General features: G+C 39.6%; 1 protein-coding gene and 3 long non-coding RNA genes across 5 annotated transcripts in view; 2 read left to right on the top strand and 2 right to left on the bottom strand.

Moving 5' to 3' along the window:
• The window catches only part of pcdh10b (protocadherin 10b), a 21,928-nt gene extending 14,012 nt beyond the window's left edge, over positions 1-7,916 (top strand). The window contains exons 4-5 of one of the 2 annotated variants that reach the window (XM_087280259.1): positions 1,043-1,200; positions 6,709-7,916. In XM_087280259.1, coding sequence (XP_087136385.1) covers positions 1,043-1,200; positions 6,709-6,762 — 212 coding nt within the window. In that variant the 3' untranslated portion in view covers positions 6,763-7,916. 2 annotated transcript variants of the gene reach the window in all.
• On the bottom strand, positions 5,124-18,311 carry LOC141377584 (uncharacterized). The gene is made up of 4 exons (XR_015508041.1): positions 18,227-18,311; positions 17,955-18,119; positions 15,987-17,214; positions 5,124-5,707 (listed from the first exon to the last, which is right to left on the bottom strand). It is a non-coding gene; the product is annotated as an uncharacterized LOC141377584 (long non-coding RNA).
• LOC147834034 (uncharacterized) lies at positions 7,213-10,935 on the bottom strand. Its single transcript, XR_015508103.1, has 2 exons — positions 9,402-10,935; positions 7,213-8,591 (listed from the first exon to the last, which is right to left on the bottom strand). It is a non-coding gene; the product is annotated as an uncharacterized LOC147834034 (long non-coding RNA).
• The window catches only part of LOC141377587 (uncharacterized), a 27,874-nt gene continuing 18,436 nt past the window's right edge, over positions 16,375-25,812 (top strand). Inside the window, exons 1-2 of the long non-coding RNA XR_015508060.1 lie at positions 16,375-16,459; positions 19,715-19,845. This is a non-coding gene — a long non-coding RNA (uncharacterized LOC141377587). The remainder of the gene's footprint in view (positions 16,460-19,714; positions 19,846-25,812) is intronic.

Here is a 25,812-nt window from a genome sequence, read left to right as displayed (position 1 = left end):
AATTACACCCAACAATGCTTAATGCTTTGGTTTAGTGTGTTTGTTTAAGTTTGTTTGTCTTGTTATAAAGCTTTCAGTGCAATTGGGTTGATTTTATGTACAGTATAAGTAACCAAATAAATGACATGAAAATGAAAAATAATCCCTTACTTTATGTTTTCTGTGAAAAAAAGTAATCTAATTAGAGTAACTAGTTACTTTGTAACTAATTACACCCAACCCTGCTTAATGCTTTGGTTTAGTGTATTTATGTATGTTCGTTTGGCTTGTTTTTAAAGCTCTTACAAGCTTCCAGTGCAATTGGATTGTTTTTAACAAGTACGTTAAAAGTAACTGTACAGTAAATGAAAAGTAATCCCTTACTTTACTTTTTCTGTGAATAAAAAGAAATCTAATTACAGTAAATAGTTACTTTGTCACTAGTTTAACCCAACACTGCTTGATGCTTTGGTTTAGTGTTTTTATTCATGCTCGTTTGTCTTGTTTTAAAGCTTTGAACACAGTTAGATTGATTTTATGTACAGTATTTAAACATGTACATTTTAGGTAACTTTGATTAAGTGACCTGAAAATGAAAAATAATCCCTTACATTACTTTTTCAGTGAAAAAGTAATCTTATTAGAATAACTTGTTACATTGTAACTCATTACACCCTACACTGGTTAATGCTTTGGTTTAGTGTATTTATTTATGTTCGTTTGTCTTTTTTTAAAACTTTGAACACAGTTAGATTGATTTTATGTACAGTATTTAAACATGTACATTATAGGTAACTGTGATTAAATGACCTGAAAATGAACAGTAATCCCTCACTTTACTTTTTCAGTGAAAAAGTAATCTAATTAGAGTAACTAGTTACTTTGTAACTCGTTACACCCTACACTGCTTGATGCTTTGGTTTAGTGTATTTATTTATGTTCGTTCGTCTTGTTTTTAAAGCTCTTACAAGCTTCCAGTGCAATTGGGAGCGTGTTCTCATTCTCATCCACCCACATGGACAATTAAACACAAGCTAACCCGTCTCTGTGTTCTCTCTCATAGGAGCAGACCTGTTCTCCAACTGCACAGAGGAGTGCAAAGCCCTCGGCCACTCAGATCGCTGCTGGATGCCAAGTTTTGTGCCCACCGAGGCACGACAGGGCGCCGATTACCGCAGCAACCTGCACGTGCCGGGCATGGACTCTGTGCCCGATTCTGAGGTATTTGAGGGCGAGATGTTGGCGGGGGATCAGTCATTCTCAACCTTTGGCAAAGAGACGCCACACCACCCCAACCAGATGCACCAACATCAACACCATCAACACAACCTCAATGCTTCCACGCTAGAGAGGAAAGAGTTCGATGCACTTCTGTGTAACTCTCGCATGCCTTACAAAGCCGCCTGTCTGTGTGAGTATCTCGAAGAGAGAGCGCTATCCTCTCTCTTGATCTGACCCCAAAAAAACTTTCCAAATTAAAGGCCTCTATAGCGTGAAGTGCTGCTGAATTCTCCTCTAAAGCCCTCACACTTGCGCTCTCCTTCACCCATCTGCATCTGTTCATTCTTCATCTGCTGCTGCCTGACGTACACGCTTAAAAATAAAGGATCCAAAAAAACAAAAAGTCTTTTTAGCCCCCCAAAGGGTTTCTTTTTTTATTCCTTGATTCTTCAGAAAGCGCCTACTGGTGCTTTAAAGGTCTCTGGAGGACTGCTGGTTTTAAACGGACCAATCATTATGCTGATTTTAGGGACCTTTTAATGTAGGATCCAAGAACAGGTTTAATCTTCAAAGAACTGAAAAGTAAGAAGTGAAGAAGAAAGATCCTTTATTTTTAAGGGTTTATTATTTGCATTTCTTCATCCATTTTCTTCATTTATCTTCAAATAACGCTATCAGGGTTGTGAGAGAAAAAATGCTGTTGAAGAACTGACATGCTTTTTAATCATGGGTGTAAATTTAAATTGAATTGGAGGTTGAATTTGAATGTTAGGAAGAGGAATTTATTGGACGGTAATTCAAGTAAAATCAATGCCAGTAATACATTCTGGAAAAATCAATGAAACAAAAAAATCAATTAGTTTGTCTGTCTGTCTACGTTGTAATAAATGCTGTTCTTATTTAGAGTTTTTTTTTTCTTGTTTTTAGTCTAAATACCTAACAATTCTTTAATAAAGAGGCATTTTGTAGACATGTAAGATATAATGGGCCCAATCATACACCCGGCACTATAAGGCGCAAGATGCATTTGCCCCGACGTGTTGCTATTTTCAGACCAGAGCATCCCTAATTTTCCCGTTTTCCACCACGTTGTTTAAATAGCAAATCCAATTGTGCCACTTTGTGGACTGATGTGTGTTCCGATCTAGAAAAGGGGCGTGTTAAGGTGCATTGTTGGCACGTTGCTATTTTGAGGAACTAAAATAGGCTGCGCAACAGACCAGCTGAAAGCAAGTCTAAAGGAAAGCGTAGAGTGCGCTAGTTGTGTGCCTCGCTTACACATTGCGTAAAAAACGCAGGATGTACAGCAATACGCAGGTATCTTTACAAATGAAAAATAATTTAGGGATTCAAATATTACAAAAAATATTATTTTCTACATAAATATAAAAACCACTGCCTTCATGCCTTCTTCATCTCGGGGACTTTTTTCTGTTTATTTACGATAACTTGCTTTTGTATAATGTTATTATTTGTAGTAGTAGTATTTATTATGTGCATATTTATATTTGTTTTATCAAAGACAAGCTTAGATTTGTCCACCTGTCAGGTTTTGGACGATATGGGGCATAGCATGAGTGTTTGGATATATTTGATCGCACTTCGTTATTGTTGTTCATTTATTTGTTTGCTGGAAATTATAAACTGAATTTAGAAATCATTTTGAAACAAATCTTTTTGCATTTAGCAAATGAAACTAAATATGTAGGCTGATGGAAGTTTTCAGTGCGTACAACAGTTTCCTTATCCAAAGGCCTACATAAGGCCAAATGGAGGAGGCTCGCACTGCAGATGCTCTGATTAACTGCCAGTGAAGCGTTCAGTTTTTATACTTACAAAGTCCGCCATGTAAATAGCAAATGCGCCGTGGTGTGATGCAACTGACTCTTAAAGGGAATGGGAGATAAGACTCTGATTAGTTTATTCTCAAAACACACCCATAACTCACTAAGAGAATAAGCTCAATCCTGTTAGACCATGCGCTGAGGCGCAGAGTGTATTTTTCTGTCCTTAAAATAGCAAAAGTGGATTCGGACACACCCTTAATGCTTTTGCACCCTGCGCTTTAGACTTTGTGCCTAGATCATTAAAATAAAGCCCATTGAGTATTGGAAACAAAATCATAAGTTAAAATTAATTGAGTTTTTCTTTAATCAAGTGTAACTATCTGCAAGTGCACTTTCAGAAACAAAGGTAAGCCAGCTGTCACTGGGGTGGTACCTTTTTAAAGGGTACAAATTAGTGCCCAAAAAGTCCATATTAATACCTCAAGGGTACCTAGTAGTACTTTAAAAGTACAAAAGTGTTCCACTTAAAACATTTTTGCTAATATATACTTTTGAGCTACCAGTATGGACTCTATAAGTTCAAATATGTACCTTTTGAAAAGGTACCACCCCAGTGACAGCTCGCATACCTTTATTTCTGAGTGTGGGATAAAAAAAAAAACTTGTTTCATTTACACCTTTGGGAGATAATTTACCCTACCTTAAGGAAAAACTCACTTAATTTTGACTTGTTTCTTGTCTAGAAAGTGCATCTTGATTTATCAATTTTTAGATTAGAGACAAGGCAAAAACTCTATTTAAGAAAAACATTATCTCAAGTGTATAACAATATCCATCCATCCCAAAATTACACCAACATTTAAAGTTTGTTTTGACCAAATTTTGGATTAACTGACCTCCAATTCAATTTTACTCTGCTTCATTGCATTCACATGCAAACCTGTGGTAAACAAAAGCATTCGCAATTCAATTCAGTATGCCTCACAAGCCTGATAAATGAATTATCTTATTATGTTTTGAAACATGCACTGTGAAATAGTGTTCAAAAGCCTTAGTTGTGGTGTTGTAATACAATTCAAAGTTAGATCAAACATTCAAAGCTCTCTGAAATCTGACCATAGGCAAAGATCCACCAGAGATTGACAATGCCGAAAATGAACTTGTAAAACACAGAGATAAAAGCAAGGCAGAAACTCCCTATTGTTTTGTACACTTATTGAGGCAACGTTTGACTAGTCATGCCAAACATCAGCTCGGAAGCTTGAAACAGACGCTCTCGAAAGGCCAGAGTTTATAAGGTTTAGCCTGCCAACCATTGTTTGTTGTTTTAGAGAGGATGAAGGTGGTAGCAGGATTGATTGAGATATTATTGACTGCTCTCGTTGTGTTGAAACCTTCAGACACACGTCTCAGAAAAGAGCGCTTCGAGGCTGTGTGGGTGGTGCGTTTAACTTTGAGGAAATAGTTTATGATTGTGGGCCTATGGTTGCACATCAAAGCTCAAGGCTTCCTTATGGACCCAATACGTTATGTATTTCTCTGGCTAAAAAAATAGCACTCTTTTAATAAGCGCAATTCCAGTGTTATGGATGTGACATTTGCAGTAAAAACTCAAATATGAATTCACAAAGAAAGTATATGTTAACATCATATTGAAACATCTGTTTATCTGGGTTTCTGCAGGATTTATTAAGTCAGCTTTAAACATTTTAAGACCTTGTTAAAAGCACTGTGAATTAAATTACAGACATGTACAGGGCTAAACAGTAAAGGTTGTTTCTAATGGCCAGTAGAAAAATATTTACTCGCCCCATTAAAATTCTAATTTAGCTGTATTAGTCATATATTTTAAATAATGTGTCAAAAGTTTTTATATTTAAAAAAGACATTTTTAAAACCTGAATATTCTAAATATATGCAAAACAGTCTGTCCAGGTCAATGTCCTCAACATATATGGTCTATAAATACATAATAAATACAAATATAAACAAATATACAACAAATAAATACATATTTTAAATACTTTTGAACTTTTAATATTTTTGTTAGAAAGATAATTAAACCATATTGGTAAATAGAGTTGTTAAATGCAACGTTTATAAATGTTTTTTGAGGAGGATTTTTATTTTTTTTTTAGATGGATTACGAGTTGTACTGATTGGCCTACTATACAAGGACATAGGACAATTAAGACCTGATTAAAAGCATTTGTAAACTTTTTTAATATATTAAATGAGGGAAATAAACAAGCGTTATGGATGTGACCAAAAAAGTCTGTGAGTTTGCAGTATACAACACACTTTGTGGAAATTCTGTGAATTAAACTGCACAACACAAAAGAAACAATTAATAAGGATAATCAAAAGAATAAGAGTTGGTTTATTTATTTAAATATTTATTATTTGATTTATGGAGAAAAAGCCTCGTTATGGGTGTGGCAAGATCAGATTAGGGCTGCACGATATTGAGAAAATCTGACATTGCGATATTTTTTATTTCTACGATATAAAGTGCGATGTGAATACAGTTTCACCAGATGACTTAGACAGCTGTATTTAGATAGAATTCTTCCTTTTAGATTTTGTAGGGGAGTGATTTTGTAGGGGAGTGAATTTCAAAAAAATAGATAACAATTAAAATAGAAGCAGGCGACACGGTGGCGCAGTAGGTAGTGCTGTCGCCTCACAGCAAGAAGGTTTCTGTGTGGAGTTTGCACTTTCTCCCCGCATTCCACAGTCCAAACATGCGGTACCGGTGAATTGAGTAAGCTAAATTGTCCGTAGTGTATGAGTGTGTACGTGTAACCCCACCTGTCCTACACCGCCCATCCCGCTCTGAGCTGGAATCAAACCGGCGACCTTCCGCATGGGAGTCGGTTGCTCTACCAAGGAGGCTAAAGACCATGGCCACTAGCATCTGTCGCTAGAGCACCTTAAGAGGTCAGAAGAGTGAGGTTTACCTGCACAGCACACACTAGCTGGCCTCCGTTACATACGGATGCTTCCAAGAGATGGGTTGCAGCTGAAAGGGCATCGCTGCATAAAACATATGCTGGATAAGTTGGCGGTTCATTCTGCTGTGGCGACCCCAGATTAATAAAGGGACTAAGCAGAAAAGAAAATGAATGAATGAATAAAATAGAAGCATAGATAAATAAAATAATAGGTAATCTTTATTAAAGTGAAAGAAAAAATGTTTTGTGGTAGGATGCTTTAAACTCTGAAATATTTAAACGTTCACACAGTCACGGACCTTAAAGGGACAGTTCACTCAAAAAGAAAATTTACTCACTATTTACTCACCCTTCACTTGTTTCAATAGTATATGGGTAATTTAATTATCTTCTTTTTGTTCAACTTTAAAAAAGAATCTGAAACGTTTGAAACGAGTAAAGGGTGTAATAAAAATAGTCATTTTAATTTCTTTAAAAACAAATGCAGATGACAAACTTTTACACCATTGTGTTTAAACTCTGCATTGACTATAATCAACTAGAACCTCAACATTGCATATTCTGCGATGTGACTATGTGGGTGCACACATTGCGATATCGATGCTGAAACGATATACTGTGCAGCTATAAATCAAATATAATCAGACATTTTTGAATATTTTACACAACTGACAAATACAAGCCTACACAAAGAACTTAGAAAGGGCAAGGTTGACATTTGCATGCAATTGCTCATGAACCTTTCTTGTTTCTTTTTCCCTTTTTAGCGCGGAAAAGGATATGCTAGCTCCTTCCGAGTGGACATACCAGAGACGGCGTGATTTTGCACAATCAGTAAAACTGATGGAAAAGCAAAGAGCATCAAGTTTTCAGACTCTATTTCCAGAGGCGTCAGATGATCGTGCGTCGCCGCAGGCTTCAGGAGCCTTCGGGACCTCAACAAACTTGATGAAAGAGGCGGACTCGCAGAGCTAGATGCAAAGCTGGACATAACGCGCTTCTCAGCAGGACTGAGACGGAGGACAAATCTAGAAACACACGGAGGATAAGAAGACATGGAGAGAAACGAGAGGGCGATTATTCCTCTTGGCTTCTGCGTGTGCCTGTTTACAGCACTACTGTACATCGTGAAAAAAGACTAAAGACAATGTGAACGATGATGAGAACCACCTACAAAATGGAGATATATTCACTGAGCCCTTTAGTTGTTTATGTACACACACAGACACACACACACACTCCACTAAAAAGCCAATTGTACAGGAAATTCATTTGTGCATTACAAATGCAATATTGTTCTTTTAGACATGACTGTTTTTATATTCTGTGTGCGGCTGTGTGTGTGTGATCAGGTGTTTTTCCCTAAATCTATTCCAACTCTTTGTCAAAAGAAGAAAAAAAAAATGCTACGGATTCCATGGAAGGATTTTTTTCCGTCAGGGTTAAGTGTTCAACGTTGTGAGCGGGACAGCAGTGGCCTAAATCTTACTCTCTCAGACAATACGTAGGTTATATCACGTGTGAGAAGTCTTAACTGTACTCTTTTAAACTTCAAAATAAATATAAATCTATATCTATAATTCAATCTATATATACTTTTTTCTGAAAGTGCGGTCTTCATTTTGCGCCGTTTTTCTCTCGAGTGTAGTGTGTAAAGGGAGCTGTAAGCATCGCTAATCCACTTTACAGGGGGTTCTTAACGTGACAGAAAGCCTTATCTCCAAACTTTTCATCCGTTTTTTTCACTTTTGCATATTGAGATTCATGTCTATAAATAAAGAGGGGCGTAATATTTTAGATTTGAATACATGACAGTTGTGTATTACTGTAGCCAAATAGATCCACTTGGAAATTTGAGGCCAAATACAAAAAGGTGCACACACACACATGCTGATACTGATATTCACACACTTACGCAAACGCTCACACACCTTAATACCAGGAGGTGACAAATAAACTGAAAAATGTATAATTACTCTTTAGACTTCTGTGTTTTATTTGTAGCCCTATAAATCAAAACAATTTAATTCCAGTATAAAGCTGTGGTCACACTAGACTTTTCGCCCTATAGACTTCCATTTATATGCACGCGAAAATGCAAGCTTGTTTGATAAGTTTCGCAGTTCACTGCGTAGCAAACTTCAAACTTTGCCCTGTGAAATTGCATTATGTGACTGAGTGAGACCAATCAAAGATCAAAACATGACCTCTCTGTACAAAAATTTTAAATATGGACCAATCGCTCGCTTTTTTAAATGTTTAATCATCTTATTTAATACCGCCCCTCTTCGCAGCAGCTGATTCATGTTACCACATATCACTGAATGAGTGTCACTCGACATATCACTCGAGTGTTACGCAGCACCGTACAACAGAATTTTGCAAGCTCAAACTCTAGTGTTACAGCAACATAATACGTAATATAACATTAGTTGGTTTTGTAGCTATTATTATTGCAATTTATTTGTGATCTTTAGGTTGTATTAACACTGACAAATCTATTCAAAAACTATTTTGTAGAAAAACAATTGGAAATGTGGTCATTTTATTCACTTCTCATCTGCAAAGAAAGGAAAATGGTATCAGTGGTTATAAGCTGATAGATATAGGCCAGTAGGGGCCTTCTGCACCTACTAGTAGGCTCAGAAGGCTGTTATCATCCATCCACATGAATAATCAGCTATAGATCACATACGGCTGTGGCCGGAAGTTAAGAGTTATTTATTAAGTTTCCCATTAATTATATTTTATTAACGTCTAGTCGTCCACCCCTACCCCAACCTTAAACCCAGCCATCAGAGTTATTTAAAAACAGATCTGGAGTCTTCTCTATTAGTATAGCTGATTAACCACGAGAATTATTTGTATTATTTATTAAATTTTGCCATTGATCGAATTTTATTTATGTCTATCCCTAACCCAACACTAAACCCAACCGTCACAGTAATGTAAAAACAGATCTGGATCTGGAGTCTTCTCTATTAGTTTAGCTGATTAACCACGAGAATTATTTATATTATTTATTAAATTTTCCATTAATTGTATTTTATTAACGTCTACCCAACCCTAAACCCAACTGTCACAGTAATTTAAAGACAGATCTGGAGTCTTCTCTATTAGTATAGCTGATTAACCACAAGAATTATTTATATTATTTATTAAATTTCCCATTGATTGTGTTTTATTTGTCTACCCCTAACCCAACACTAAACCTAACTGTCACAGTAATTTAAAGACAGATCTGGAGTCTTCTCTATTAGTATAGCTGATTAACCACAATAATTATTTATATTATTTATTACATTTCCCTTGATTGTGTTTTATTTGTCTACCCCTAACCCAACACTAAACCCAACCATCACAGTAATGTAAAAACAGATCTGGATCTGGAGTCTTCTCTATTACTACAGCTGATTATGTGGATGAATGATAACAGCCTTCTGAGCCTACTAGTAAGCACAAAAGGCGCCTGCTGGCCCATTTCTTTAAGCTGATAACGCCCATTCAATTGAGCGATAACATTTAATGCAGGTGTTTCGCAGTGCTTTACAACAGAGTTCTACATGCTCAAACTCTAGTGTGACAGCAGCATAATACGTAATATAACATCAGTTGGTTTTGTAGCTATGTTGGAGCATTTAGCACAATATAATTTGTGCTCTTAAGGCTCTATTAACACTGACAAATCTGTTCAAAACAATTTTGTAGAAAAACGATTAGAAGTGTGGTAGTTTTATTCGCTTCTCATCTGCAAAGAAAGAAAAATGTAATATATATATAAATATATCCCAGCAAAGTTCAATTTAAAGCCAGTCGCACAGAACTAAACTTAATGCAGCACGAAACAAAGGACAAAAGCAATGTGATCATATCTCATTTTCCCTAAAATTGACTCCATTATGTTTGACCTCCACTCACATTAATCTCTTTCACAAACCGCAGGCTTTAATATCTGAATGCCAGCACTGATGGAGAGACCTAAATACAGAAATCACTGGGCTATAATAAGAATAATTAAAGAAATAAAATAAATTACTTGCAATTCCCCAAACAAGTCACACATTTCCAGCTCTTAAAGTCGCTCAAAGTTGTTCGGTTATAGGTTAAGTTACTTTTTTTTTAAACCTTTATGAGTTTCTTTCTTCTGTTAAAGGTAAATTAAGATATTTTTAAAAAAGCTGGAAAGCACTGACTTCCATACACTGTAAAAAATATATATAATTAAAACAGTTTTCCGTAATTAGGAAATCAAGGTTTTTAATGCTTTTGAATTGAACTATGGGATCTTGAAGAAGCTTTTGAAGTATTTGAAAGTTTAAAAAGTGACTCTTGTTGGCAAGTTTAAAAGTTTGAAGTAAAATATAGGCTGCCTCTGAAATTGCGTACTACTCAGTACGTACTGCATTTGAATGTAAGCGTACTACTCAGCCATTAGAAAAGTATGTTCTATACAGTATAAATGTGAGTAATATGAATGGAACTTGGACAGATACATCCGCCCTTTTATCATCATGACATGACCTATCGCTTCACTCCCACTCATGAATTGTCTTGTGATACATCATGGGATAGAGTAGTCTCCATCCGATGCACACTTCTCGTCGTAATCTCGGAATCTCGTCAGTAGTAAGTCATCTGGGTACTTCTTACATACTGTTTTTCGAATTCTATAAATTCAGACATACTACTTGTTTTTAGAATACTATATAGTATGGAAGTATGCGATTTCAGACACAGCTATAGTCTGTGCTATTGTTGTAAATTAAGGTACAAAAACCTTAGAGTTGATTAGAGTTGGAGCTAAACTGTGCAGGACACCGGCTCTCCAGGACCGAGATTGCCCACCCCTGGGCTAGATAGTAATTAATGATAATTCAAACAACTTTACAGAAGCCTCTCTACTTAAAGGTTGGTCTTGTGTGTCACCGTTTTTGTAGTTTGTGTACACTTTTTACCCGAGTTTGTATTTCTAATTAAATTCATATCCAACACGCAATATCTTGTTGGCAATATTAGCGGTTAGAGTATGGACGCTTCTACACTTCAAATTTTTCCTGGAAATAGTAAACTATCCAGCAACGTAGCATACTCTTTTCAACATGCTACGGTTCGGGACATACTAATTCTATTTTCGAATACTTTTTAGGATGGATAGTATGCAAATTGGGACGCAGCACATGTGAACCACAAAAACGTAACCTGTTATTTAACGGATATTTTTCCAGTGTTGGTACTTGTTTTTCCTGCAAATGGTAACAGGTTTTAAATTTTCATTAAACTATCTTCTTAGTGTTTAACACAATAAAGAAGCTTATAGAGGTTTGCAACCACTTGAGGGGTTTGCATTCTTTGATTGAACTATCTCTTTAAGCTTTGCTGAATGCAAACAGGATCTTATTTGTTTAGAAGGTGGGCCTCAAATGATGATGATGACGTGAAGGTGGGTGTTGGGTGAGGCTTCAAGCAGAGGCCACCGCTGACAGATAGATTGAAGTCGAACAGAAAATCTGTCCTCATAAATATGCTAACAGCCCCATGCAGTCCCTGTCAGACTCGTTTCTCTCACCTCCCTCACGCCTTCATCTCACCCTTCTTTTCCTTCCTCCCGCACACACCTCATCTCCTCTGACAGGTCAGCGCTCCATTTGTTCTTTCTGACTGATGACATCAATGAGGGCAACTTTTGTTCTTCTCCAAAGGAAAAATAGGAGCGTCTTCGCTGCTGGTTTGTCAAGGTGTTCTGTGTCTGTTCTTACTTCAAAATGCTTCTCTGTAGGGAATGTTTTGAAGATCTCGGGCTGCGTGTGTGTGCCAGATGTCTGATGTCTGAGGTGACAGTGAGACGTGGTGGAGGCTCATCGGACCCCTGGCAGCTCTCTGAGGGGCCTCGGGGGCCCATGCCTAAGCGTCTGAAGCGACAAGGCGCCGAAAAAGCGATAAGCGGAGCAAGACAGGAATGTGAGAGCAAGGAGGCCGCAAATCCCAGGTGTGCTGTCTGTTACGCGGAGAGTCGGACAGCAGATAAGATGACAAAAGAACTGTGGAGCCGAGCGGGAGGGACAGGGGAAGAAAAAGAGGGGCCCCCGTGAGTTGAGCTCTTCCGGAGACTCTGTGTACACAGTTTTTCTGACATTTAGACCTCTCAGCCGCTGTAGTCTCGCTATCAGACCTGTTAGTGACACGGCCCCACTGAGACTTCATGACAAAAAAAAAGCCTTTGAAATGACAAATGCTTCCAATGTAGGCTGTGAATTTGAACAGCTTCTCTCTAACTGCGGATTTGTGTTATAATGGCTCGTAGTTTGAGATATCGGTGGAACAGACTCCGTTTGTAACCTTTGAATGAACCTGGGTGAATGTGTTTTACTCTCACTGAGCGTCTGAGTGAAGCGCTGTCAGTCCACTTGACAGTAAGCCTATTTAGTTTACTGAATGAACGTTAATCTGTTTTTAGTGCCTTTGGCCTATTTCCCTACTGTACTGAACTCTGCACACTTGCACACAAATCCAAGTGTGTGTTTGGTTTGCATGTGTGATGTTGGCAATTTGAAAGGACATCATAATGTTACTGTTTGCTGACAAAAAAATGTTAAACATTTTTAATTTTAATAATAATAGTTATTATTAGGGCTGCATGGTGGCGCAGTGGGTAACACGTTCACCTCACAGCAAGAAGGTCACTGGTTCGAGCCTTGGCATGTTCTCCCCGTCTTTGTGTGGGTTTCCTTAATGCGGTATATGTGAATGGGCTATCCTAAATTGTCAGTAGTGTATGTGTGTGAGTAAGTGTGTGTATGGATGTCTCCCAGTGATGGGTTGCGGCTGGAAGGGCATCCGCTGTGTAAAAACGTGCTAGATAAGTTAGTGGTTCATTCCGCTGTGGCAACCCCGGATTAATAAAGGGACTATGCCGACTTGAAAATGAATGAATGAATTCATTTTCCATCTGTTTTGTGCTTTTATTTTTATCAGGGGTCGCCACTGCGGAATGAACCGCCAACTTATCCAGCACATTCATGTTTTACGCAGTGGATGTCCTTCCAGCTGCAACCCAGTACAGGGACACAACCATAAACACTCATACACACACACACACACACACACACACACACACACACACGCATACATACAGCCAATAGCTTGTTCATTTTAATTTTAGCGCATGTTTTTGGACTGAGGGTGAAACTGAAGGAACCCGACGTAAACTAGGGCATAGAAACGCATAGAAACACCAACTTGCCCAGCCAGAAGTCGAACCAGCAACCTTCTTGATGCGAGGCGACAGTGCTAACCACTGAGCCACCGTGCCACCATTATTATAACAATTATAATTAATGATTTTAACCTCTTAAAACCCAAGGTCTTTTTTTTACATGCATTTTTTATTTCTCTTTGCTATTATGGCTTATTGGAACCTAATTAGAATAAAAACCTAAGTATCATCTTTTGATAAGATGTTATTTTAGAGAAAAAGTATGTCCATATATGTGGACTCGTGGTCAGAATTTATATAATACACTTTTTGCTGAATGTACTGTAAAGCATATTTAACATAGAATTTTAATTTAACATGTTTTGACTATCAGAGAGTAAAAACAAAACATTTTTCCCATTTTGGATAGTTAAAGATATGCTGCAAAAACAGTTGCAGGATGACACTATGTCTGTAACAAAATATAAAACATTCAAAGTATTTTAAATAGCCACTTAATAGCTAAAATGTGCTGTCCAATTATGTGGCCACTAAGCCCTAGGAGGTTAAATGAATAATAATTGTAACAGATAATAAATTAGTAAATAATTAAACATAATTATACATGGCAACATGGCATCATTATAAAATTAATAAATAAATAAATAAGCATGTTTATATGTCTAAAATACGTGTACAAACAGAAACATCTCGAAACATTGTTCTTTTTTTCCATTCGTACACAGAAAGGTCAGTGTGACCCTCTTAAAATATTTCTTGAAGTTGGCAGAAAGCAGCTGTTTTTCTTTTCTCTTGCTCTCCTCTCCTCACTGAAGCTCAGATGAAGCTCAGATTGTGTCATTTTTTCTATCTTTTTTTTTTTGTTCCACTTGGGGTGATGACACCCTTTCACAACTGAACAGAGCGTTCGTGAAAGAAGTGTTTATGATGCAGACACCTCTCTTTCCTACTCTCTCGCAAACGTTCCAAGCTGCCTTTCATCTTATAACCTTTATAATGGTGCACATGCGGCGGTCGCAGATTGAAGAAACCAATCACGTTCCACCAATGCCGATTGCAGCTATTGTATCTCACAGTGACAAACGTGCACTTTAAATCTTTACTAGCGATAGAATTACATTCATCGAGAATGCAATATCCCTCTAAAAACACCCAAATAAGAGTTTACATTTATTAAACAATGAAAAAAACTTTTATTATTATTATTTAGTTATATATTAATTCATTTTCCTTCAGCTTAGTCCCTTATTTATCAGGGGTCGCCAAAACGGAATGAACTGCCAACTATTCCGGCATATGCCTTATGCAGTGGATGCCCTTCTAGCTGCAACCCAGCACTTGGAGTTTAGTTATATAAAATTATTCATTCATTCATTTTCTTTCGGTTTAGTTACTTTATTTATCATCAGGGGTCACCGCAGTGGAATGAAGCGGCAACTTATCCAGCATATGTTTTGCACAGCTGATACCCATCCAGCTCTAACACAGTACAGGAAAACATCCATACACACTCATTCACACACACGGTTAATTTAGTTTATTCAATTCACTTATAGAGGAATTACCAACCTACATCACACATGACGTCACACGGGTTCCCGGTTGCAAAAAGAGACCGGTTGCAACAGCAAACATGTTGTGTTGTGTGGTAGGATGCCAAATTCGGAAAAACTCAACTTTTTCCGTATACCACACTGCTTTTAATGCCAACCGCAGATGTCTTTGGCTAAAAGGGAGCTGAATCAAGTGACGATCTAATTAGAAATAATGGACTCTGCAGTTCTCATTTCATATCAGGTAAGTTTACGCTATATGTAATCACATAAACTATAACAAGGATCTACTGTGGACTTAAATGTTAAGTACATTATATAGCCTAATTCGTTCAATAACAATAAAATCTGATCAATGAGTGATGTGGATTTTGTCACGACTGCATTTTGATTCTTTTCAACTGGTTCGGACCAAAACAATTAGTGTGGTGTGAAAACAACCCAAAGACAGCGGAAAATGCTACAATGTATCAGTTGTTGCCCTTGGTCCGGACCAAATGAACCGAACTATAGATGTGAAAGCACCCTATAGTGATCGATGACTGGCTCGTGTACTAGTAGGAAGGGCTTTATTCGTCATATTGACCATTACACTTTTCCCAATTTAAACCTATACGAGTGACAAGTCTTGTGTATTTTCTAGTTTTTGGTACTATGTACGAACAAAGAGACAGTGACATGTATTGAATATAAATTTACCCAAATGAGAATTTGTAAAAGTTCATTCATTCATTTTCTTTTTGGATTTGTCCCTTTATTAATCAGGGGAATGAACCACCAACTTAAGCTATGGTCACAGTCGAGTTTGAGCTTGCGAAATTCTGTTGTAAGCCTCTGCGAAAAGGGGCAGGATTAAACAAGATGATTAGACATTTTAAAAAGCGAGCGATTGGTCCATATTTTAAATTTATGTACAAAGAGTTCATGTTTTGATCCTCGATTGGTCTCATGCAGTCAAGCGTCTGAGTTCACCAAGCTTGAACTTTGCAACGCAGCGAACTGCGAAACTTGTCGCATGAGTTTGCGTTTCCAGTCTGACGCATTTGTGTGCGTATGAATGGAAGTCTATGGGGAGAAAATTCCAGTGTGAACGCAGCTTCATCCAGCATGTTTTACACAGCGGCCCCTCTAGCTGCAACCAATCACTGGGAAACTTCCATGCACATATACTACGGACAATTTAACCTACCCAATTCACCTATAGCGCATGTCTTTGGACTGTGGGGGAAACCGCAGCACCCGAAGGAAACCCACGCCAACACGGGGAGAACATGCAAACTCCACACAGAAATGCCAACTGAGCTTGTGAGGCGATCGTGCTACCCACTGCATCATCATGACAACCCTATTTGGAAAAAGTTTTTTTTTTTTTTTTTTTTTAAACACTTTCACAAAACCATGTATAATTCAATACATTAAATCAACTTTAAAAACCTCGCTTTTTTCAGTGCAGTCTTATTAGTATCAGTTAAATAGGTATGCATTTACTATAATTAAACTTCTATGAATTACTTGTTTGTCCCAAGTAGGTAACTGCTGAAACGAGGGAGTGGTGGCGATAACATGTTTGTGCTTGTGTGTATGTGTGTGTGTCTGTGAATGGACTGTAGGTGCCACCTGGGTACTAATGAGTGAGTAATTAGGCTCTGGCACATGCACAGACAGCCACACCTCGCTCCTTAGGACCCCAGCCACCATATGCTGCACCAGTTGGGAGCTCAACTTGCCAAGAACTCCAGAAGAAAGAGAAAAGTAAGTGAAAATAAAACCTCATCTCCTTCCTTCTTCACAGCTGTACTTTCTCTCTCTCTCTCTCTCTCTCTCTCTCTCTCTCTCTCTCTTTCTGAACATTCCGGCCAGTGTGACATAAAACTGCACAACTTGCTCAGCTAGATGCATTTAAAAATCACAGGTAAACGGAGTCAATCTCATATTGAAGAACGAAGAAAGTAAAGTGGGTAATTTCCTAAGTGCCAGCTCTATTCATGCCAGTGTAGCTTGAGCTCAAACGCATTCAGAATGCTAACAAAAGAAGAGGTGTGTCCCTAAAAAAGGGAAAGCTGGGCTGGGGGTCTGTAGTTGAGGATTAAAGTGGTTTGATTTCTTTTTTATGGGTGGAGAAAACTGACCCTGGATGACTGGAGAAAAGCACAAATGTGGCGGAAATACTTGAGCTGTGGAGAAAATGTGCTTTTAACTGCTTTCAGGACCGTGTCAAATCAACAGATGCTAGCCAAATGTTGGCGGCTCTATTTGTTTGTCAGCTTCTCAAATGTTGTGCCTCCCCACTGTGAAATTTGTGAACAAAGTCCCATAGAGGAGGTACCATTCAGATACCCTCTGCTCCTGACAAGCGCAAGTCATTTCTGGGTCACATTTGGACCATTTGTGGGACAGAAAGAACACACACATACAAAACAGATATGCTTAACCATCTGCTCAGGGTGTCTGTTGTGGTGTAACTTTACCTCAAGCAAACTCTCCAGGAAGGACAGCAACAGCGTAGTCTGCAGAGAAATTTGTAATACTTGAGTTGATGTACAAATACTGTGGTTTAAAGTATTTTACATGAGTAAATGCACACAAGTACTGTAATTGCTTTTAAAAAAATAAGTAAAACTTATCAATAGAACATTTTATTATTATTATTATTATTATTATTTATTTATTTGTGGCTTGCTGTTTGATATGAATCTATGCCCTACTGACAAAGATTCTTTTTTTTTTCCACAAATGGATTTAAACCCAGTACATTTTAATGGTTTCTAGTGTGCTTCAGGACCTATTCCATTATGATTGTGTTTGTTTTTTTTTTTTAATATCAACAATAGGAGGCAAGGAGTTGAGACCCAAAAGACCAATGCAGTTTCCATTTAAAACCAATATAATTTCCATTGTAACCATAAAACCATTACAAAACCATTAGAACTTGTGTGATTTGTTTTTGTTTCCCGCCTTCTGCCCTCATCACCCCTCTCCCCAACAGCAGGGGATGTTTTATGGGGTGTTCAGGATGTAAGCCACAATAGTTTTGTGCTAATTTTATAGAATATAACGAATTTCAAATCAGATAAACAAACTGGTCAATACAATTAATGTATTCAATGTTGGCTAATGTGCTAAAAGCGTTAGCTAGCCTATATTTACTGTAGAATGCAGGCAATAACTTCAGCATATATATCAGTTTATATAATCTTATTTTCAGAGAGTTGGAAACTTGCTTTTGCATGCCCTTTCACAGTCTTACCTTGAAAATCGCGAGTTAGCATGCAGCATTTATGAATCACAACAACAGTGACTCGATCGGATCACTTCAGTCCTGAACTGAACAGGATGATCCAGTTCAGCGCCGTTTTAGAGTCGATTCAACATGTTCGCGGCTCACAAGAACAAATTATTCTGCCAGTCTCAGCTTGAAAGACATGTTAGAAAAATTACCAGAAACCTAGAAAAACGCAACTTAATATAATAACAATAATATTTGTCATTAGTAACTTTAAACAAAATCAGATAAATCACCAGCACATCTGAGCTTTGAGATAATGAACACATGTTCATCGCTGATTGTGAGTCAGTTGATTCGTCGAAAGGAATCAGTTGAATTTATTTGAACGAATAATTTTCAAAAAGAATCTCAAAGCGGAATCATTTTATTTTAAATACGTTTGTTAAAAAATACGCGCCATCGTAAAGTAAGGGGGATACTATGAAACGACTCAGGTTTTGTCCTGTCAAGAAATGAATACAAAAGTTTAAAGTTGACACTGACCTGGGTTGTTCTTTTTGTGGGAATGCTGACTTTTGGTCATGTCATTACATTCAGGAGTTTTGGGATAATATAGATTTTTTTTTAAGGTTCTACCATAATTTTCAATGCAAGTGATAATTGTTATATTTGGGTATTTTAACTCGGATACCACAAAAGAAAATTTTTTATTTACAAATGCAAATTCTCAAGTAGCAAACCTGCTTTTGTGGTCTTCAGTAAAGATATATATATATATATATATATATATATATATATATATATATATATATATATATATATATATATATATATATATATATAGTTGATTTCAGGATCAACTAATAAGAAGCATTACAAAACTGTTAAAATATGCTCAGCTTTAAAGATCTTCGTATGAGTAATCTTAAATTAACCTTTTAACGTCTTGTTTCCCCTTTCTCTCTTCTCTTTATTTCTAATGATGTTATTTTTTTACTGTTTCATAGTGTACTGTTCTTTTGTCAATGTCACTTGTTGATTGATATTGTAATTTATATTGCATGTAGGCCTACTGTCATGCATGTTCCTGGATTCAGCCATTTAAAAAAAGAATGAAAGGACTAAGAAATACAAATTACTTAAAATATTTCTAGTATTTCTACCATTAGTAAACTAAAATAGGTTTCACCTCAGTCTAATATTAATAATTGTTAATTGTAAAATATGCATAATTTGCAAGTAATAAAATACATTTCAGTTCGCAGTTCAAACAGATCCTCCTTTTCAAACATGTCCTCTTTTAATCTCTTTATTTTGAAATAAGAACAGCAAGTGTTTTTAAAGTGTAACAGTAAATGTGCTGCACAATGAAATGGCTTCTAAAGTACAGTGAAGTAAAAAACACTTGTGTCTGCTAGTGCTGCAGAGCAAACATACAACATAAATGGAGCAAACAGATGCAAACATGTGAACCCTGAGGACCACAAGCTCCTGGCTCAGGCAGTATTGACATACTGATTTGAGGCCATTATTCTTATTATACTTATAGGCACAGCTTCCCTTCTCAGATGAAAGTGCTATTATTTGTTCAAGGCTCCTGGGCAATTTTTTTTCTCGGGCAGCACTGATCTCTGAGTTAGCAGGTAAATCAATTTTATCGGCCACGGCAGGTCCCAAGCACTGGCGTCTGTGTCCCGGTCATTAGCTATACTGATTTGTGTAACACGTTAAAAGTTGTTAAAGATAGTCTTTATTGACATCTCTACACATCCCTTTCACAGCATAATCTCAAAGGAAGCATCCATTCATCTTCAGCAAGGTTCCTGTCCTCTGGCTACAAGGGGCAGTGATATTTCTGCCAGCGTCCAGCAGGGTGAAATGCTGTCTTGCTTTCATTCGCATGTCTGATAAGGTGAGTCCAAGTATAAGGCTGTGGAATTCACTAAATTAGGACAACTTTTCGATGTGATTCAAAATGTCAGATATGTGTTCTTTATGATTATATTTAATAATGATCCATGACCTGTGGGACAATGATTCATAATTTACTAACACAGAAACTAAAATGTTTCTAAGAGCTTTCTCAATTACACTGTTAGAGATTGAAATCATACAAACCCAGCAGGCACACAACATCATAAGACATTAATATTAAGTTTGATTTAGGTTAAGACGTCTGGTGACCATAATTAATTTTTTTTTTTCAATTAAATTTAGCCAGCAACAAGGACAACATTATTTTGATGTCCAATGGGGACGTACAGATCCCGATACTTGGATGGGATATCGGTTCGATACCGCATATTTTTGCTGGATCTGGTATTGGCCAGCTGGTTCTGATCTACATCTGATCTTGCGCTTGCGCTAAATTCTGTGTAATTTATAAGCCAACAAAAGCTACGAAAGTAGCCTATTATAAATGCTTAGAAAGTTGTCATGTAGGCTACTATATCCCAAATGTTCTGAAGCCATTCTATAGTTTAATGTGAACTACTACCTGAAACTTTAAATAAGAAAAGGCTCAATAATACATTGGACAGATCCTCAACGCACTGATTTCTTTCCTTTGTACTGCTGTTTTGGAAGTGTCTGCAGATACCGGAGAGCTGCACGCTGTGTCTCAGTGATGCATCAAGCGCTTCATTTACACACCGGCTGCTCAGATGCGACGTGCGCCGCTCTGTAAAGTTATTCTTACAATAAGTTTCTGTTGTCTCATCCTTCCGAATGAGTTTATTCTTCCCAGGGAAATACTTTAAGTGCTGCGAATAGGTTTTAAGCCTGGTTTATTATAGTCAAAGTAGTTGATTAAAATATAAAGTAAAACTGACGGGCGCATATGGATTGTCATTAACAGAAAACTATTTAGCCTGATATAGGCTACTCTGAAATTGTGAATATTTCACTGTAATTTTATTTATATTAGTATTTTAATTAACAGATTAGTTTGTCAGTTTGTGTGCTTAAGCATAAGCAAACATTGTTTTGAACTTCACCTCAAATCTTATTTATTTTGTAGATACCTTACCAACATAACTAACCAATTATACCAAACAAGATTAGTTTAAAAGAAAAAAAAAAAACATTTTTCAGACTAAAAAAATTTTTCAGACATGCTTTTAGTTTCTCCATCTTACTCATGGCGAGTTTAGGCGAGGGAATGTTTAAGTAAAACTGACTTCAGACGGCTTAGTTTAGTCTGCTTCAAATCTGCTAGGAAAATATCAGGCTTTGCTAAAAGGCTGATTATTTTACCAACAATTAGGGTCAATAGTGGAAGCCATATGCAAATGCTCATAATGTAGCTGTCATGTTTACCAGCGAACAACCACCAGATGTCGCTGGTAAACACACACACACCTAGAACTACACTTTTCCTGGACTACAACTTCATACATGCTCTTCGCCCACACACCTGCTTTCTCATTTAGCTTGATTCACATTCACACCTGAGGACTTTCAGAGACTGATTACGCACAGTATTTAAGCAGCACACAAACTCATTCACATTGCAGAGTCTTGTCTACTGTTTGGTGACATTGCAACGCGTTATCCTGGTCTTGGTTTCCCGTGTTTTGTTCTTAGCCCTGTTTATCCTTGTCATCCTGTTTAGCCGCCTGCCTTATGACCTATTGCCTGTTTACTGACTACGATTCTGGATTTTCTACATATACCTGTTCATACCTGTTTTGACCATTGCTTGCCTGACAAAGATTAAACCTGCATATTGGATCCTACCTTCTGTTGTTGGTGTCACTCCCCGGCGTTACAGAAGACTCGGCCACACAATGGATTCAGCGGGTATCAAGATTATGTGTCTGCGTCAGGAAGCCCGGTCTATAGAGGAATACGTGGAGAACTTCATTCAGGTAGCCCATTTAACATCTTTGGATGACTTGTGCCTAATGATTTTCTTTCGTGGAGGACTTTCTGAGCCCCTATATTCCACAATGCCTTTGCATGAACCCCACGGGACTCTAAAAAGTTATATTGATCTTGCACTTCAAATGAGTGGGTCCCCCTTCACTGTAGGAGAGGTGGAGGACACCCCTAAATATTTTTTGGGGGGGGGCAAAGGACAGCAAGACCCGCTGGCAACGGGGCTTGCTGCTCATTCCATCACCACACTCCCAGCTCACAAGATGGCCGACTCCAGTCCTTCAGCTCACAAGATGGCCGACTCCAGTCCTCCAGCTCACAAGATGGCCGACTCCAGTCCTCCAGCTCACAAGATGGCCGACTCCAGTCCTCCAGCTCACAAGATGGCCAACTCCAGTCCTCCAGCTCACAAGATGGCCGACTCCAGTCCTCCAGCTCACAAGATGGCCGACTCCAGTCCTCCAGCTCACAAGATGGCCGACTCCAGTCCTCCAGCTCACAAGATGGCCGACTCCAGTCCTCCAGCTCACAAGATGGCCGACTCCAGTCCTCCAGCTCACAAGATGGCCGACTCCAGTCCTCCAGCTCACAAGATGGCCGACTCCAGTCCTCCAGCTTACAAGATGGCTGCTCCTCCAGCTCACAAAATGGCCGCATCCAGCCCTCCAGCTCAGAATGTGGTAAGAGTTAATCTAGCACAAGCTCAGAAGATGGTTTCCTGTTCCTTGTCTGTTCCTGCCATAGTTCCTGTTCTAGTTCCTGAAATACCATCACCTGAGCCACCAGAATGGCCACCACCACCTGAGTTACAAGAGCTGATGCCACCACCAGAGCTGTTACTGCCAGAGCTGCCACCGCCACCTCCAGTGCTGCCAGACCCTCCAGTGCTGCCAAACCCTCCAGTGCTATCAGACCCTCCAGAGCTGCCACCGCCACCTCCAGTGCTGCCAGACCCTCCAGAGCTGCCAGACCCTCCAGAGCTGCCAGACCCTCCAGAGCTGCCAGACCCTCCAGAGCTGCCAGACCCTCCAGAGCTGCCAGACCCTCCAGAGCTGCCAGACCCTCCAGAGCTGCCAGACCCTCCAGAGCTGCCAGACCCTCCAGAGCTGCCAGACCCTCCAGAGCTGCCAGACCCTCCAGTGCTGCCAGACCCTCCAGTGCTGCCAAAGCTGCCAGATCCTCCAGAGCTGCCGCCACCTGAACCTCCTGAATGGCCGCCGCCTCCCGAGCTCGCTGAATGGCCGCCGCCTCCCGAGCTCGCTGAATGGCCGCCGCCTCCCGAGCTCGCTGAATGGCCGCCGCCTCCCGAGCTCGCTGAATGGCCGCCGCCTCCCGAGCTCGCTGAATGGCCGCCGCCTCCCGAGCTCGCTGAATGGCCGCCGCCTCCCGAGCTCGCTGAATGGCCGCCGCCTCCCGAGCTCGCTGAATGGCCGCCGCCTCCCGAGCTCGCTGAATGGCCGCCGCCTCCCGAGCTCGCTGAATGGCCGCCGTCTCCCGAGCTCGCTGAATGGCCGCCGCCTCCCGAGCTCGCTGAATGGCCGCCGCCTCCCGAGCTCGCTGAATGGCCGCCGCCTCCCGAGCTCGCTGAATGGCCGCCGCCTCCCGAGCTCGCTGAATGGCCGCCGCCTCCCGAGCTCGCTGAATGGCCGCCGCCTCCCGAGCTCGCTGAATGGCCGCCGCCTCCCGAGCTCGCTGAATGGCCGCCGCCTCCCGAGCTCGCTGAATGGCCGCCGCCTCCCGAGCTCGCTGAATGGCCGCCGCCTCCCGAGCTCGCTGAATGGCCGCCGCCTCCCGAGCTTCCTGAATGGCCGCCGCCTCCCGAGCTTCCTGAATGGCCGCCGCCTCCCGAGCTTCCTGAATGGCCGCCGCCGCCCGAGCTCCCTGAATGGCCGCCGCCTGAGCTTCCTGAATGGCCGCCTCCTGAGCTTCCTGAATGGCCGCCGCCGCCTGAGCTCCCTGAATGGCCGCCGCCTGAACTTCCTGAATGGCCGCTGCCACCTAAACTTCCCCAATGGTCGCAGCCTCACGCTCCAGGCCCTCCGCTGCTCCACGCTCCAGGCCCCCCGCTGCTCCACGCTCCAGGCCCCCCGCTGCTCCACGCTCCAGGCCCCCCGCTGCTCCACGCTCCAGGCCCCCCGCTGCTCCACGCTCCAGGCCCCCCGCTGCTCCACGCTCCAGGCCCCCCGCTGCTCCACGCTCCAGGCCCTCCGCTGCTCCACGCTCCAGGTACGCCCCCGCTGCATGGTCCTGGCCCTCCATCCCTCCCCCTGTTCCGCCTCCGCTCCACCTCCCGCCTGAACAGTATTAGGAGTGTCTGGAAGCCACTCCTTAGAAGGGGGGCTCTGTCATGTTTACCAGCGAACAACCACCAGATGTCGCTGGTAAACACACACACACCTAGAACTACACTTTTCCTGGACTACAACTTCATACATGCTCTTCGCCTACACACCTGCTTTCTCATTTAGCTTGATTCACATTCACACCTGAGGACTTTCAGAGACTGATTACGCACAGTATTTAAGCAGCACACACACTCATTCACATTGCCGAGTCTTGTCTACTGTTTGGTGACATTGCAACGCGTTATCCTGGTCTTGTTTTCCCGTGTTTTGTTCTTAGCCCTGTTTATCCTTGTCATCCTGTTTAGCCGCCTGCCTTATGACCTATTGCCTGTTTACTGACTACGATTCTGGATTTTCTACATATACCTGTTCATACCTGTTTTGACCATTGCTTGCCTGACAAAGATTAAACCTGCATATTGGATCCTACCTTCTGTTGTTGGTGTCACTCCCCGGCGTTACAGTAGCCTAGTTTACAGCAAGCATCATGTTTGTAGTTAGATTGTGCCATCTGTCGTATACAGTGAGCCTATGATTCTGTTTTTTTTTTACTAAAGAATATGTATTATTTGAGTATATCGCCAGTGATAGAAACTGTATTATGTAAAAAAAAATAAAATAAATAAATTAAAACTACACAGTATTGGGATTGGATCTGTATTGGTCAATACTCTGAATTTTGGTATCGGGTTCGGAACGAAAAAAAAAGTTATCGGTTCATCCCTAACATTCAATAATTACGTCAAATGGCATTGCTCTTTGGTTGAGTTTACGTTGTGTTAGAAAGTGACCAAAATCCAGTGTCAAACAAACATCTTAAACCAACGACATATTGACGTCAAATACTGACATTTATTCATCAGGTATGGCAACCAAAATCCAATGTCTAATTGACATCATAGTGATAACATCCACTAGATCTGTGATGTCTATTTAAAGCAGGGGTCACCAACATGGTGCCCTTGGGCACCAGGTAGCCCGCCAGGTTCACATGAGTTGTCCGCAGGCCTGTTCTAGAAAATAGCTCACCATAGCACCACATATGAGTAAGCTGCATCTAATATTTTTATAGGTATTCTTTTTTAATCACACTTGTATTGGTGTAAATTTAAAAATTTCTTTAAGTTATATATTAAAAAAAACTTTAAAAACAATTTCAAACAAATGAAGTGTTGCATATTGATATTTATCTACCTTGTTAAATCATTGTTGACAACTACTGTGAGAAATCATTAATCATTGATCAATGTCTTCACAAAGATGAAGATTATTATCTATTAATAATAACATATAATTAAAAGTGAAATAAGAAAATGTGTTATTTAATAACTGGTAGCCCTTCATACTAATCGGTACCCAAGAAGTAGCTCTCAGTTTCCAAAAGGTTGGTGACCCCTGATTTAGAATTTACAAATGTATAGCCTTTATATAAAACATGAACTCATGTGTAAAAAAAAAAACGCTGATCATCAACTGAATGATTTTAATTAGCTAGAAAATTCTTGTAAAAGTTACACTTATAGCTGGCTCTTTTCTAAATGTAATTACAGAAATAATGCAAATTATTAACCTGAATAAATGTGCATTTCAAATTATTTAAACTAGAGTAGGGATTTTAAACCAACATTCAAAAGCACTCAGAGAGAAAAAAAATG

This window comes from Danio rerio, chromosome 14, assembly GCF_052040795.2.
Source record: "Danio rerio strain M-AB ecotype USA chromosome 14, GRCz13ab, whole genome shotgun sequence".
Lineage (NCBI taxonomy): Eukaryota > Metazoa > Chordata > Actinopteri > Cypriniformes > Danionidae > Danio > Danio rerio.
The sequence above is the reverse complement of the archived record's forward strand: the minus strand, read 5'-3'. Positions and strand labels throughout refer to the sequence as shown.